We start from the raw sequence: 14,610 nt of genomic DNA on the forward strand, positions 1-14,610 counted from the left end.
ACTAGGCATAAAATCCAGCCACTAGGGTTGCTGCTTAACAGGTTTAATCTTATTTACCAGAGACTTAATCAATGTATCTAACATTTAAAGATTATGTGTGATCTTTATTTTATTTTATTTTTTATTTCCTTCCTTCCTTCCTTTTTCTTTCTTTCTTTCTTTCTTTCTTTCTTTCTTTCTTTCTTCCTTCCTTCCTTCCTTCCTTCCTTCCTTCCTTCCTTCCTTTCTCTTTCCCTCTCTCTCTCTCTCTCTCTCTCTCTCAGAGCAGAGAAAGGTTTCTTGCAGGGCCAAGCCAAGAGAATGGATAGCTTTTGTCCAGAACCCCTAAACTCCCTGATGGTTTTCAGGGAAAAGTTCTTATAGGTAGAATTTGAGGTGCATGACTTACAGCTGATGGCTGGTGGTACAGTAACAAGGCAGGAATCTTGTCCTCAGCCTTAATTTGCCATCCTCTGCCTGGGAGGGAGCCTTAGTTCCTACAGAGAACTCAGAGATATTGTTAAGTATGTTGCTTGAGGAGGAGCCAGGAGCCTGCCCCAAGGCTTCACTATTGTTCCTTGACTCCTCCTCCCTGGTCTCTGCATCCCCTCCCTTCCCTAATGAGTAACTGTTTGAACCTGCCCTTTGCAGCTCAGGGAAGGTCATGGAGGCTGAATGAAGACTATTTCCTTACAAACAGGAAATAGAGACACAGAAAGGATTTGTACCCAAGAGCCCTATGGGGTCCTGCTAGATTTCAATCCTCCCCCTCCGTTTTTTTTTTTTTTTTTTTTAATACTCTGCAATCTTGAAGAGAACAGATGTTGGACAAGAAAAGAATAACATGTTGGATTGAGACCTTAATCATAAACTCAGCAGAGAAACTTGGTTTTAGAGGGACTCAATTTCAGTCCTACTATGTGATCTTTCAATGGATCATCTCATTTATCAGCACAACAACCCCACCATGAGGAAGGTCCTATTAGGAACAGCCTTTCATAAATGAATTGACTGAGCTTGAATGTGTTAAACAATTTCTTTAACGTGATTGGTGAGTAAGGAGTAGAGAACCTGACCCAAAAATAAAACCATTGTGTGTTGAACAAAGTTACCTTGACCTGCAAGACCCTGTCTGATCTAGTTGTTTACATCACAATTTTTCCCACACATTCTCCTCCTAGTGTGCTTTGCTTCTATAAAAACTGGTGCCCAGTTCTAGAGCACACACATCTCTTTCTCATCTACATCCCAGCAGAAAGGCTCTTTCCTCTACCTGGAATGCTCTTTATTCATGTTTTCTCAAGGCTGGATTCTATCCTCGGGCTTCCATCTAAAATTCCCCCCCCCCACCCCGCAACATCCTTGACCCTCTGTTACACCAATTACTGGAGGTTATTTCCTTCCTATCATAGTTTGTTTGCTTATTTGTTTTTTAGACCCTCCCACTGGGATGTAATTTCCACCAAGGCAGGGACTTGGTCTCTATTATACATGGTATGTCACTAACACTAAAGTACTGAGTCCACCATTCATTAGACACTTAATAAATGTGAGCTCAATGCCAAAATCTCATCTATTGTGACCTGTTAAACCCTGAGGCTCTTGAGAATAAGACTTAGGAAGGCTTTTTTTTTTTTTTTTTTTTTGCGAGGGGAAAATTTCAGAGTCTGAGTAGTCTCTCTAGCTGGATTGATCATTACAGAGAATATTCTGAGCTGCCAGTGTATATAGTCCCTAAGATGAGGAGGGGCCTACAAAGTGGGTAGAAATAGCTGAAAGCAGTAAAGACAAGCCTGTAAACAAATTTCAGTTGACCAATAGTTTTGCCTATACTATTAGCATAGCACTAACTTTGTTCTGAAAAATGCTGCCAAGGGTTTGTTTTTAGCTATCAGGTTCTACCCACAAGCCCATATTAAGAATTTACTATAATTTAAAGTACTAACCCAGGTGATGAAGGCGATGACTAATGGAAGTCCCTAAGGGCTTCTGTGAATCTTGGGAGGGAAAAGAATCCTTGCCAAGTGGAGTGACTCAGAAAGTCTTCTGAAGGAGGTGGGATGTGAGCCAGGCACTGGGGCAAGGGGAGTGTTAGATCTGATGGAGGAGAGAGGTATGATAAGAAGTGTGGTTTCAGGAATGTGCTTCCTATGTTTGGGGATTGTTCAAAGGATGGTTGGCAGGACCTAGACCTTGAACATGGTGTCAAAAAAAATCTGGATTTTATCCTGAAGTCAGAATGAACTCATAGAAGTTTCTGAGTAGACCAGTAATGAATTAAAATGAGTGTTCCTATAAGTGAGATAGAAAGAATGGCTAACCTCAAGGAGGGAGCCTGTACTGAAAAAGAAGCCCACCAGTTTCCTACAGTTGACTCTAACGAGAGCATTCACTGCCTGGGCCACAGCTGTCTCAATGCTCTTCCTGGCCCATGAAACCAAGAGAAAGAGGCCACATACTGTTTAGGGATTGTCAGGTCCTGCCTGTCACATCCTTGTTAAACCTGGAGCAGTTGGGATCATTCAAAAAATATTTCTTCTCAATTTTATTAGATACTGATAGAGTATTTTATTAAGCTCAGCTCTTCTACATCAGCACTACAATGCCTGAGAGAAAATGTGTTTTGTGCAGATTATGAGCAATTTCTGTACCTCAAAGTGCCTTCTGAATCATCAAAGACATACTAAAGTATGCCAACTTGTGTTTAAGCTTGAGTGGTTTTTAATGTAATCTGTGCATAATGACAACTTAAATGTGAAGCTGTGATTTTTTTTTTTTTTTTTTTGTCTTTTTGCTATTTCTTTGGGCCACTCCCGCGGCATTTGGAGTTTCCCAGGCTAGGGGTCAAATCGGAGCTTTAGCGGGATCCAAGCCGCGTCTGCAACCTACACCACAGCTGACGGCAACGCCGGATCGTTAACCCACTGAGCAAGGGCAGGGACCGAACCCGAAACCTCACGGTTCCTAGTCGGATTCGTTAACCACTGCGCCACGATGGGAACTCCTGAGCTGTGATTTTTAATTGCCTTTAAACCATATATATATATATGATTTGATTTCCATTGTTTTCTGTTTTTGTAGTGGAGAAAGAGGAGCTTCAGAGAACTTAAATGGCTTGGCCAAGTTGCACTTGGCCAATGAGTCGGAAAACCTGGGTTCAAACCTATTTCTTTTATTTCAAGTGTTTATATCTTGGTAAAAACTGGAAGCTAGTGTTTCATACATGTAAAACATCCTTAGTAACCAGAGCACAGAATCGTTCTATATCAAGCAATCTAAGTGGAAGGCAAGGATTCACTCTACCTGTTTTCAATAATGAAGTCATGGCTATTTGGGCTGATTCAACCTGTTCACAAGTGAAGGTATCTTAAAATGGTCCTCACATAGGTTTAAATTAAGTATTTTAAAAATTAAATGTTGGAAGTAAGGCTCATGTTTCAGTTTCCCCTCGCTGGGCCTTGGATGCAACAGCTCTTAGATATGGAGTGTGGCTTTGTCAGTTTGAGCTCATGGAATTTGCGGATAGTGTCTATGTGCACAGCAACAGAATGGTGCTGGCGGATAGAGAGGGGTTGGATGTGAAGCAAGTGTGGCATGAAACGGACTGTTTGCTTTTCTCCACAGTCTGCTGATTCATCCTGCACACCCCTTCTCCGGTTCCATTAGCCAAACCTATGAAAACACAGCGGCCTCCGTAAAGATGATGCTGACCTTGGCAACTGGAGAGGGCTTTTGAGTTGAGAGAGCCCAGTTCCAAACTTCTTATTTGGGTCTGGGTATTTTCGGCCTCAACACTTGTTCCTGATTAGAAAGTTAAAAACAAGAATCTAAATGCTATTCACTTGGATAGTAAAATACATGTTCACTTTTTGCAGTGACCCAGGCAACAGAAGGGGGACTCTCATAAACCACAAAGGAAAATAAATAACCTCACCCATGGAGGGAAAGAGACAGCTTGAGAAAAGGGACTTTGGAAAAAGGCTCTCTCTAGATAGCAGTCTCATGGTAAGTACTGGATATTCATTTACCGCTATGTGTTTTGGCTTAAAATGCATTATTCTTTGATGCTGATTTCCTAAACCCTGTGCTTTTGAAACCCCTATTCCAGTTACCCCCTTAGCAATATCCCCTGAGATTTTGTTTTGCTCATGTTTTATAAGGTCAAAAGCTAGAACATTATGGGAATGTTTGTATAGTGTCCTAATAAGTAAATGTCATAATCTCTCAGCATTATGTATGATTACATTAATTCCAACTGAAGTAAGCTTAAACCCACACAAAAACACTACTGCATGGCTGATGCCAAATGCCAGGCCGATACACAGTTGTTCTAGCACCCATTTATCTTAAGGCTGGGGGTCCGTTGAACAAGACTTCGGCAGAATTTCAGATATTGAAGAATGAAGAAAATCTCTGCCATCTTAGGTATGTAAATTCATCCTGTGGTCCATAAACTTTCTTTCTGAGTTGAATGCTGATGGGCGTCATTCTTAACAACTTGGTTGGGTTTGCTTTCCTGTATGAGAACCTGGCGAGTCCAAGGAAATAGATGAAGTCACTGATTTTTTTTTCTTTCTTTATATATGTATATATTTTTAGGGTTGCACCTGTGGCATGTCGAAGTTTCTAGGCTAGGAGTCAAATCAGAGCTACAGCTGCCAGCCTACACCACAGCCACAGCAACACCAGATCTGAGTCGCATCTGCGACCTACACCACAGCTCATGGCAACACCAGATCCTTAACCCACTGAGTGAGGCCAGGATTGAATCCACATCCTCATGGATACTAGTCAGGTTTGTCACTGCTGAGCCACAACAGGAACTCCTTGAAGTCCCTGATTTCTGAAGGTGGGCCCTTCCTTCCAGTCCAAGCTAAGATACTGGATATTGACATCACCTATTCAATGATGCCTCTGAACAAAGTAAGAAATCAAATGAAGTGAGTCACTCCTTTCTCTCTTGGTCACCTACTCAAGAAGAAATGGATGTTGGATGTTGTTTATGGATGCGCTTTTTTCATTTGTGTACTTGTAGCCCCTGGCCCAGAGTTGTGATTACAGTAGTTGTCCAATAAAATATTTGCTGAATTGATTTATCAGTTGCCCTTTTCCAATTCTGCTGCTGTAGGTCTGGCTCTGTCAGGGTCTAAATGAGCTATTTACTCCATGACTGCTGAGGTTTCCCATCTCAAGCTCTTCACAGATGGGAGTTTCTGGTAACTGAAAAAAGAATTGCATTAAAATGCTGTGTCCAGGTCTTCTCTTGTTATTAGAGTCAACTTCTGTGTCTCTGTGAGCTCTGCCTCTGCATTCCTTCAGAGGCTGAGAACTCTTAGAGAATTTTAAGTTCTTCTCCCAGTGGTTATGCCCTCTTTTCATCTCTGAGGTCTATCTCTCCAGGTAGAGTGTGGTGAAAATTGTGTGTGTGTGTGTGTGTGTGTGTGTGTGTGTTTATATGTCTATACCCTTTGCAATCTCTAGGGAATCTTAGGATAAAAGGATAATTTCTCAGCCTCTCCTTTTTTTCTTTACCAAGGAAAACACTTCTTACAAATCAACCCACCAATAGGGTCTGTCATATGTCTCACCAGATGCTTACGTAGTATAATAGGAGCAGCACAGGAAAGTTTCTCTGAACCCCAAAGTATCATCCTTGCTGATTAATCCCTAAAACCTAAATTCTGTCTTGGGGGCCAGAGAAAATACAAAGACCCTGTAAAGCAAGCATGCTAAGCTATTGTCTTTCAATCATTCACAGTAGCACTCATTAATAGAAGGTCTTGGATCATTTCCAGATGTCAGCCAGATGAGCAGAATTTCCTTGAGGCAGTTGGTAAACAAAAGATTGCAGAGCACAGAGGGCTGGCCTGCAGTGCTGTGCTGGGGTGGGGGGAGAGGAGGGGAAGCAGATTATCAAGAGGGCACTGGGTATCTGAAAATCTGAGGAGTTGCAATGAAATTTTTGCCTTCCTTTAAATTTTCCTTAGGGACAGGCTTGACTGTGAATATAAAGCTCGTTGTATTACCTGTGCTGGCTGAAAACCCCAAACCAAACTTGTACTCCCATTGGCTTGCAGCTCTACCCTGTGTATTGTGGGGGCTGTGAATCTGTTTCTTGGCTGACAGCATTAAAGAATGTTGAGAAAATGAGAACTTTTTGCTTGGTACCACCTGAGAAATGTTATCCTGTTAAATCTCCCTAAATGATGCTTAGGAGAGTTCTTATACTAGCGAAATGTCTTCCTTGTTTCCTAGAAGCAGACTGAGGATGTTTATTGGGAGAATCCTGAAAACGAAAATGCTCTTGCATGACTGTGTGGCCCTGTGTACGAGGATGCTTAGACGCCACTCATCATTATACAGCTTAGGACATGTGACTCATTTTGCCTTCTATTTTTACTGATAGGTTCTTTCCTCATATAAGATGCTGCTCCTGGGACAGTGGCAGGAACAGGGTTCTTGTCAAGTTGGTTCTGAGGGTGTGATACCCACTGAAAGGCCCTTAAAGTGAATTTTATTGTGATTGTCAGAGAGACTGACAGGGAGGAGATGAAAGCTGACCGGCCTGTAAAGGACTTGAACCCAATGCTGCACCCTCCTCTTTGGCTCCAGGCCGAAACCACACACATAACTAGGCAAGAAGCATACAAGGATGATTCTAGGACAAGGTTGCTGGGAAATGTAAGGAAAAAAAAAAGAGAGAGAGAGAGAGAAAGAAACACCTAGCGCAGTTCCTGCTGTGGCATAGTAGGTTAAGAATCTGACGGCAGTAGCTCAGGTTGCTGCAGGGGCATGGGTTCAATCCATGACCCGGGGCAGTGGGTTAAAGGATCCAGTGTTGATGCATCTTCAGCTTGGATTCAGTCCCTGGCCCAGGAACTTCCATATGCCCCAGGTATGGCCATAAAAGGAATTAAAAAAAGAAGAAATATCACTCTTCATTCCCAAGGCATATTTATTTTACTTTATTTTATTCTATATTATTTTTAAATCAGGGAATGCCATATCGGGAATGGGTTTTCCAGTCCTCTCACTTTGCAGAAAAATTAGTTAATAATCAGTGAGTTTAAATGCTATTCCTAAGGTTGCAAGACTAGGATACAACCCAGAGTGGAAGTGAGGTTTCCCACCTGTCATTTCAGTTCTTTGTCTTGCATTCTCTAATAATAACCCAGTAAGAGACGACCCTTTAGAAAACTGAAGAGAGGAAAAAGAAACACATTAAATTCTTGTCTTGAAATGCCGCTACAGTTGTCATTATGGCCCATATTTTTGAAAGTTAAAGGGTCCAGAGGTAATTTCCACTTTCATATTATGCAGGCAAAAATTAGAATGTAATTAGAATGTACTGCAAGAATAAGGCCTTATTACCATATATATATAATTTTTTTTCCCCTTTTTTGGCTTCCCTATGGCATATGGAGTTCCTGGACCAGGGATCAGATCCGAGTTGCAGTTGCGACCTATGCCACACTGCAGCAATGCTGGGATCCTTTAACCCACCATGCCAAGTGCGGATCAAACCTGCATCCCAGCACTGCAGAGATTTCAATGATCCCATTGCACCACAGTGGGAACTCCTTCATCCTGTTTTTTTATTTTATGTAATCAAATCATGACTCTCCTGCATCAATTTTTAAAATTTCACACCACAGAATAAAAAAAATACCCATAGTCCAAATACTGAAAAAAACCCTGGGGGATGGGAGTTTGTGGTCCTTAGTCACAATTGTGTGTGCATGCCTGTGCGCATACACTTGGGGACTGGATAACACTGAAGTATTCTTTGATGTTGATGATTTTTTTACTTGATAAGTCATCCTTTTAAAGAAGAAAGTGACAGGTAAGTGAAACTGAAATGAAAAATATGTTTCAATGTGGGGGGTAGAGACCCTGAGAAAAAGACAAGCGACTCCACGTTTGCGTCCCCCAGTAGGAGTGTGCCGAGTAGCCTCTCATTCACAGCAAGTACAGTCTTCTTTCCGATAACAATAGAAATCACCCCAGAAATCAGGGCCTCTTCTTGACCTAAAGCTCTTCAGCCCACCCCAGGATGCTTTTTGATCAGAAAAAGTCAGCATTTCACACTGTGCCTTTTTAGTTGCCAGAATCCTCCCCAGGCTGCATGTATAGCAATTTGACACATGTAGCTGTGATAGCATTTAGCTGATGAGAAGGCCGGGGAGTGAATTATCTTTTTTACCAGCTCATGTTTCAAGAGCAAAGCTTATCTTTTAATTTGAAGAAAATACTTTTTTGCTCTTAAGCACAGATTAGAGTAACAGTTTTTCATATGGGTGATGAATTCCTGGGTACCCCATCTCCTTCTCTCCCATGGAAAGGAAGATAAAATGATGGCCATACAGGATCCTCAGATCCTATTGCAGCGCTATTTTGACAGACTCATGGCTGCAGGAAAGGCCCCACACAGATCCTTCAGTTCATCCTTCAGGCTCTTGATGGTTTGCATCCAAATCATTAGGGTAATTAGGCCTTCCAGTGGCTTGCATTAACTATGTAGATCAACAAGTATTGTCAAAAACCTGCTTCATATTTTAGATGCTTCAGTTAAGTGATGTGCTGGCTTGTTGCCATTTTCCCCTTCAGATCCACTCCACCCTTCTCTACCTGACTGCGTGACCCTGGAGGATGGGCCACATGGACCTTGTCAAAAGAATTCCTGGTCTTCTGGCATCTCACTGAGTTTGGCCAGTGAGATGACCTGCAGGACATGAGAGGTTGGGAGCTGAGAGATCAAGATCATTGTTTTGCATTCTCTCCCTGCCTGGATGTGGACCAAGGTGACTGGGCAACTCTGCCTAAGGCCATAGCTTTTGTTGGACAACCTCTTGCACAACTCTAGCTGTGGTTATAAGCACAGTTCTCTGTGTTCTGGTACCTTTTCTTTCTTTCTTTCTTTCTTTCTTTCTTTCTTTCTTTCTTTCTTTCTTTCTTTCTTTCCTTTTTATTTATTTATTTTTTCTAATTTATTTTTTTTCCCACTGTACAGCAAGGGGATCAAGTTATCCTTACATGCATACATTTTTTCCCCACCCTTTGTTCTGTTGCAATGTGAGTATCTAGACATAGTTCTCAATGCTACTCAGCAGGATCTCCTTGTAAATCTATTCTAAGTTGTATCTGATAACCCCAAGTTCCCGATCCCTCCCACTCCCTCTCTCTCCCATCAGGCAGCCACAAGTCTATTTTCCAAGTCCATGATTTTCTTTTCTGAGGAGATGTTCATTTGTGCTGGATATTAGATTCCAGTTATAAGTGATATCATATGGTATTTGTCTTTGTCTTTCTGGCTCATTTCACTCAGTATGAGATTCTCTAGTTCCATCCATGTTGCTGCAAATGGCATGATGTCATCCTTTTTTATGGCTGAGTAGTATTCCATTGTGTATATATACCACCTCTTCCAAATCCAATCGTCTGTCGATGGACATTTGGGTTGTTTCCATGTCCTGGCTATTGTGAACAGTGCTGCAATGAACATGTGGTTGCATGTGTCTCTTTTAAGTAGAGTTTTGTCCGGATAGATGCCCAAGAGTGGGATTGTGGGGTCATATGGAAGTTCTATGTATAGATTTCTAAGGTATCTCTAAACTGTTCTCCATAGTGGCTGTACCAGTTTACATTCCCACCAACAGTGCAGGAGGGTTCCCTTTTCTCCACAGCCCCTCCAGCACTTGTTATTTGTGGACTTATTAATGAGGGCCATTCTGACTGGTGTGATGTGATATCTCATGGTAGTTTTGATTTGCATTTCTCTTATAATCAGCGATGTTGAGCATTTTTTCATGTGTTTGTTGGCCATCTGTATATCTTTCTTGGAGAAATGTCTATTCAGGTCTTCTGCCCATTTTTCCATTGATTGATTGACTTTTTTGCTGTTGAGTTGTGTAAGTTGCTTTTATATTCTAGAGATTAAGCCCTTGGTTGCATCATTTGAAACTATTTTCTCCCATTCTGTAAGTTGTCTTTGTGTTTTCTTTTGGGTTTCCTTTACTGTGCAAAAGCTTTTCAGTTTGATGAGGTCCCATGGGTTTATTTTTGGTCTTATTTCTATTGCTTTGGGAGACTGACCTGAGAAAATATTCATGATGTTGATGTCAGAGTGTGTTTTGCCTATGTTCTCTTCTAGGAGTTTGATGGTGTCCTGTCGTATATTTAAGTCTTTCAGCTATTGTGAGTTTATTTTTGTGCATGGTGTGAGGGTGTGTTCTAATTTCATTGCTTTGCATGTAGCTGTCCAGGTTTCCCTGCAATGCTTGCTGAATAGACTTTCTTTTTCCCATTTTATGTTCTTGCCTCCCTTGTCAAAGATTAATTGACCATAGGTGTCAGGGTTTATTTCCGGATTCTCTATTCTGTTCCATTGGTCTGTCTGTCTGTTTTGGTACCAATACCACACTGTTTTGATGACTGTGGCTTTGTAATATTTTTTTAATTCTGGGAGAGTGATGCCTCCTGCTTGGTTTTTGTTTCTCAGGATTTCTTTGGTGATTCTGTGTCTTTTGTTGTTCCATATAAATGTTTGGATTGTTTGTTCTAGTTCTGTGAAAAATGTCATGGGTAATTTGATAGGGATTGCATTGAATCTGTAGATTGCTTTGGGTAGTATGGCCATTTTTACAATATTGATTTTCCCAATCCAGGAACATGGAATATCTTTCCATTTCTTTACATCTTCTTTGATTTCTTTGATTAAAGTTTTATAGTTCTCGGCATATAGGTCCTTTACCTCCTAGGTCAGGTGTGTTCTGAGGTATTTGATTTTGTGAGTTGCAATAAAATGTATCATATTTTTGTATTCCTTTTCTAATATTTCATTGCTGGTGTACAGAAGTGTGACTGACTTCTGAATGTTAATCTTATATCTTGCTACTTTGCTGAATTTATTAATCAGTTCAAGTAGTTTTTGGGTTGAGTCCTTAGGGTTTTCTATGTATAGTATCATGTCGTCTGCATGCAGTGACAGTTTTATCTCTTCTCTTCCTATATGGATGCCTTTTATTTCTTTTGTTTGTCTAATTGCTGTGGCTAAGACTTCCAAAACTATGTTGAAGAGCAGTGGTGAGAGTGGGCATCCCTGTCTTATTCCAGATTTGAGTGAGAAGGCTTTCAGTTTTTCCCCATTGAGTATTATATTTGCTGTGGGTTTATCATAAATGGCTTTATGTTCAGGAATGTTCCCTCTATACCCACTTTGGCGAGGGTCTTGATCATGAATGGATGTTGGACTTTGTCAAATGCTTTTTCTGCGTCTATTGAGATGATCATATGATTTTTGACTTTTTTTTTTGTTAATGTGGTGTACGATGTTGATTGATTTGTGTATGTTGAACCATCCTTGTGAACCTGGGATGAACCCTACCTGGTCATGGTGTATGATTTTTTTGATATGTTGTTGGATTCTGTTGGCCAAGATTTTGTTGAGAATTTTTGTGTCTATATTCATCAAAGATATTGGCCAATAGTTTTCTTTTTTGGTGTTATCTTTGTCTGGTTTTGGAATGTCTTTGGGAGTATTCCTTCTTCAACCTTTTGAAAGAGTTTAAGGAGGATGGGCACCAGTTCCTCTTTATATGTTTGATAGAATTCGCCTGTGAAGCCATCTGGTCCTGGACTTTTATTTGTGGGGAGTGTTTTTATGACCTCTTCAATTTCATTTCTAGTGATCTGTCTGCTCAGTTGGTCTGTTTCTTCTTGATTCAGTTTCTAGAAAATTGTCCATTGCTTCTAGATTGTCAAATTTGTTGGAATATAGTTGTTCATCTTTTCTTGCCCTAACCATTTTGGTAGTAATGGCTCTGGGATATTGCCTACCCCAACCCCCCAATCTCATGTTGTTTTGTTTTCGGTCCATGCACATTTTAATGAATTGTTCCTTTACCCATATCTCCTCAATTAGATGGTTTGAGTGTATCATCTCTTTCCTGCAGGGCACCCCTAATGATATCAAGGAACTACTCCTTCTTGAAGTGTTTATAGTTTGTTTGTAGAAACTGAGCTCATAAGCAGAAAAATAAAGTATCACGGAGAAGGTAAACAGGTGTAACATTGGCAGTAACAGAAATTGCAGTCTTTTTGGGAGTCTATAAGGAGTCACTAGGAAGGACCTATAATTAGATCTGGGCTGTGAGGCAACAGAGAGAATTCAGTAGGTGAAAGAATGGGAAAGAGAAGAAGAAAGAGGCAACCCAAGGAGATTGTCCTATGCCCCTTGTTGACAACCCCTGTCATTGCTGAGTTGTTTTTTTCCCAGGAAAAAAACTTCTTCCTTATATCACTTTGTACTGGTTAATTTTATATTTCAGCTCAATTGGGCTAAGAGATGCCCATGCAGCTGGCAAAACAGTATTTCTAGGTGTGTCTGTGTGGGTATTTCTGGAAGAGGTAAGCATTTGCATTGGTGGACCGAATCAAGAAGATTGCCTGAATTAATGTGAGTGGGTGTCATCTGACCTGCTGAGAGCCTGAGTAGAGCAGAAAGATGGAGGATGGGCTGATTTGCTCTCTGCATGAACTGGCAGATCCATCTTCTCCTGCCCTCATTTGTGGGTGTGCCTGGTTCTCGGGCCTTTGGACTCAGACTGGGACCTATGTCATTGGTACCCTAGTTCCCAGGCCTTAGAGTTTGAAGTTAACTATGCCACCAGCATTCCTGGGCCTCAGCTCACAGACAGTTATAGAACTTCTCAGCATCCATAATAACATGTGCCATTTCTTATAATCTCTATTTATACACACACACAGACGCATGTGCACACACAGAAACAGAATGCTGAGTAATAAATACATGTAAATCTCTGCTGTTTTATCCTCAGTTATTTCCCCCCCATTTGGTGACTAGAAGTTATTCCAAAGTGGGAGTTGGCAAACTTTGTAAAAGACCAGAGAGGAATAGCTTTGCAGGCCCTGTGAGCAGTCACAGCTACTCGGCTCTGCTGTTGTAGCAGGAGAGCAGCAGGAGACAAGATGAAATCAATGGTTAGGACTGTTTGCCCGGAAAACTTTAGTTACAAAGATAGCAGCAGGCTGGATTCTAAAGGCTATCTGTACACATTAAAGAAATGGGAGACTCTGAAGTCCAGGTTTGCTTTTCCTTCATGCTTTCTTTCTTTCCTTTTTTTTTTTTTTTTCTTTTTGCTATCCTGTGGTGTATGGAGTTCCTGGGCCAGGGATCAGATCCAAGCTGCAGTTGTGACCTTCACCACAGCTGTGGCAGAGTCGGATCCTTTAGCCATCTAAGTCAGCCTGAGTACTAACTTTATGAGTAGTGACTTGTGTTTACTCTCAGGACACTGAGGCAGGCAGAGAGGGGGGTTTGAGGCTGTTATGCAAAGATTCGGGTACTCAAGGGGCAAGAAGTTGAGCAAAGGAGAATGTTTTAGCTTCAAACTTGCTGAGATGTTTTCTAAACACAAAATAGGGGCTTAGTGTTGCTTAGTGTAGCCATTAAATTATGAATGCTCAGGAAGAAAATCTGCCTCTTGTAATACTTCAGGCATTTCTGTAGCTTTCTCTACTTTCTTGGTGTTAGAGTTAGACTAACTCTCACCAGGGGAGTGCTGTGCAGAAACTACCAGGGTGTTTAAGAAGGTTTCTAGCTACTCCAATCCCAGCTACTCTTGACCCTTCTACTAATGGAAGCACGGGTAAAGTATGGTTCACTCCGTGCCTCTGGGTAAAGGCTAAGTTGCCCTCTGGAAAGTCTGATCTTTGTTCCTTGGTGTCAAGATGGTTTGAGATTTCCCAAGTGAACATCAAGGGGAAGAGGGTCGAGGAAGGAGAGGGAATTTTTTATTCCCCAATCGCTGAATTCATTCCCCCTATAAGAACAGCTCTCTTAACCAACTCGTAGATTTCTTGAGAAGAATACACCTTGCAGTAGAGCCAGGTGTTGGAAGGTGGGGTTGATATCTGAGGATCCAGCCAAGGCATTTTTTAAGGAAAAAGCAACAGTGGAGAACTGACCAGCTTTTGATCTGGGTCAGTAACCTTTCTAAGGCAGAATACTGAATCTTTGACTGTTCCCCTTGAAAGTGGGCAATGGTAGGGTCTGAGAAGTGTCAGGTTCTTATATGGATATTTAACCACTGTTTCTTCCCACCAGCCTACCTGAGCCCATCATGGCAGCTCAAGAGAATGCTGGAGAAATGCTTTGTCCAGCTGCCCTCCAGCAGCACAGACTATGGGGACTATGGATAGATTTGGGGGGAAGACAGGGGAGGCTTGGTCAGATGGGTTGCTGAGGTTGTCAAGGAGCTGCAGACAAACAGAAAGATATCAAACGCCAATAGGAACGGTGCTGGGAAGTTAAAGATTTGAGCAATGCTGTCTTTGAGAACAGAGTCTGAATGGAGGACAGGACAGAGGAGCAGATGTAGACTATGTGCAATGGTGGGCCTAGAGTGTGTCAGTAGTAGCAATGTGGGAGCCACCTGAGCAGCTGTCTCGGCTTGTTCAGGCCGAGAATCATGTATCGAGTCTCAACCAGGATGGTTTCCTTCCCTTAGTAATTGTAGTAGCAATTTACCGAGGCTTACTATGTGCCAGACGCTCTGCTCAATGCTTTAGATGGAAACTGTCATTTAATACCCATGATGACCCTTTAAGGTA

At 41.6% G+C, this 14,610-nt stretch overlaps 1 protein-coding gene across 1 annotated transcript in view; it reads left to right on the forward strand.

The window, feature by feature from the left end:
- The window catches only part of NCKAP5 (NCK associated protein 5), a 1,051,270-nt gene that overhangs the window by 149,807 nt on the left and 886,853 nt on the right, over nucleotides 1-14,610 (forward strand). The window contains 1 exon segment of the mRNA XM_021075797.1: nucleotides 3,855-3,984. Within this exon segment, the coding sequence (XP_020931456.1) occupies nucleotides 3,916-3,984 (69 nt within the window). The 5' untranslated portion in view covers nucleotides 3,855-3,915.

Source organism: Sus scrofa, chromosome 15 (genome assembly GCF_000003025.6).
Source record: "Sus scrofa isolate TJ Tabasco breed Duroc chromosome 15, Sscrofa11.1, whole genome shotgun sequence".
NCBI classification, from domain to species: Eukaryota; Metazoa; Chordata; class Mammalia; order Artiodactyla; family Suidae; genus Sus; species Sus scrofa.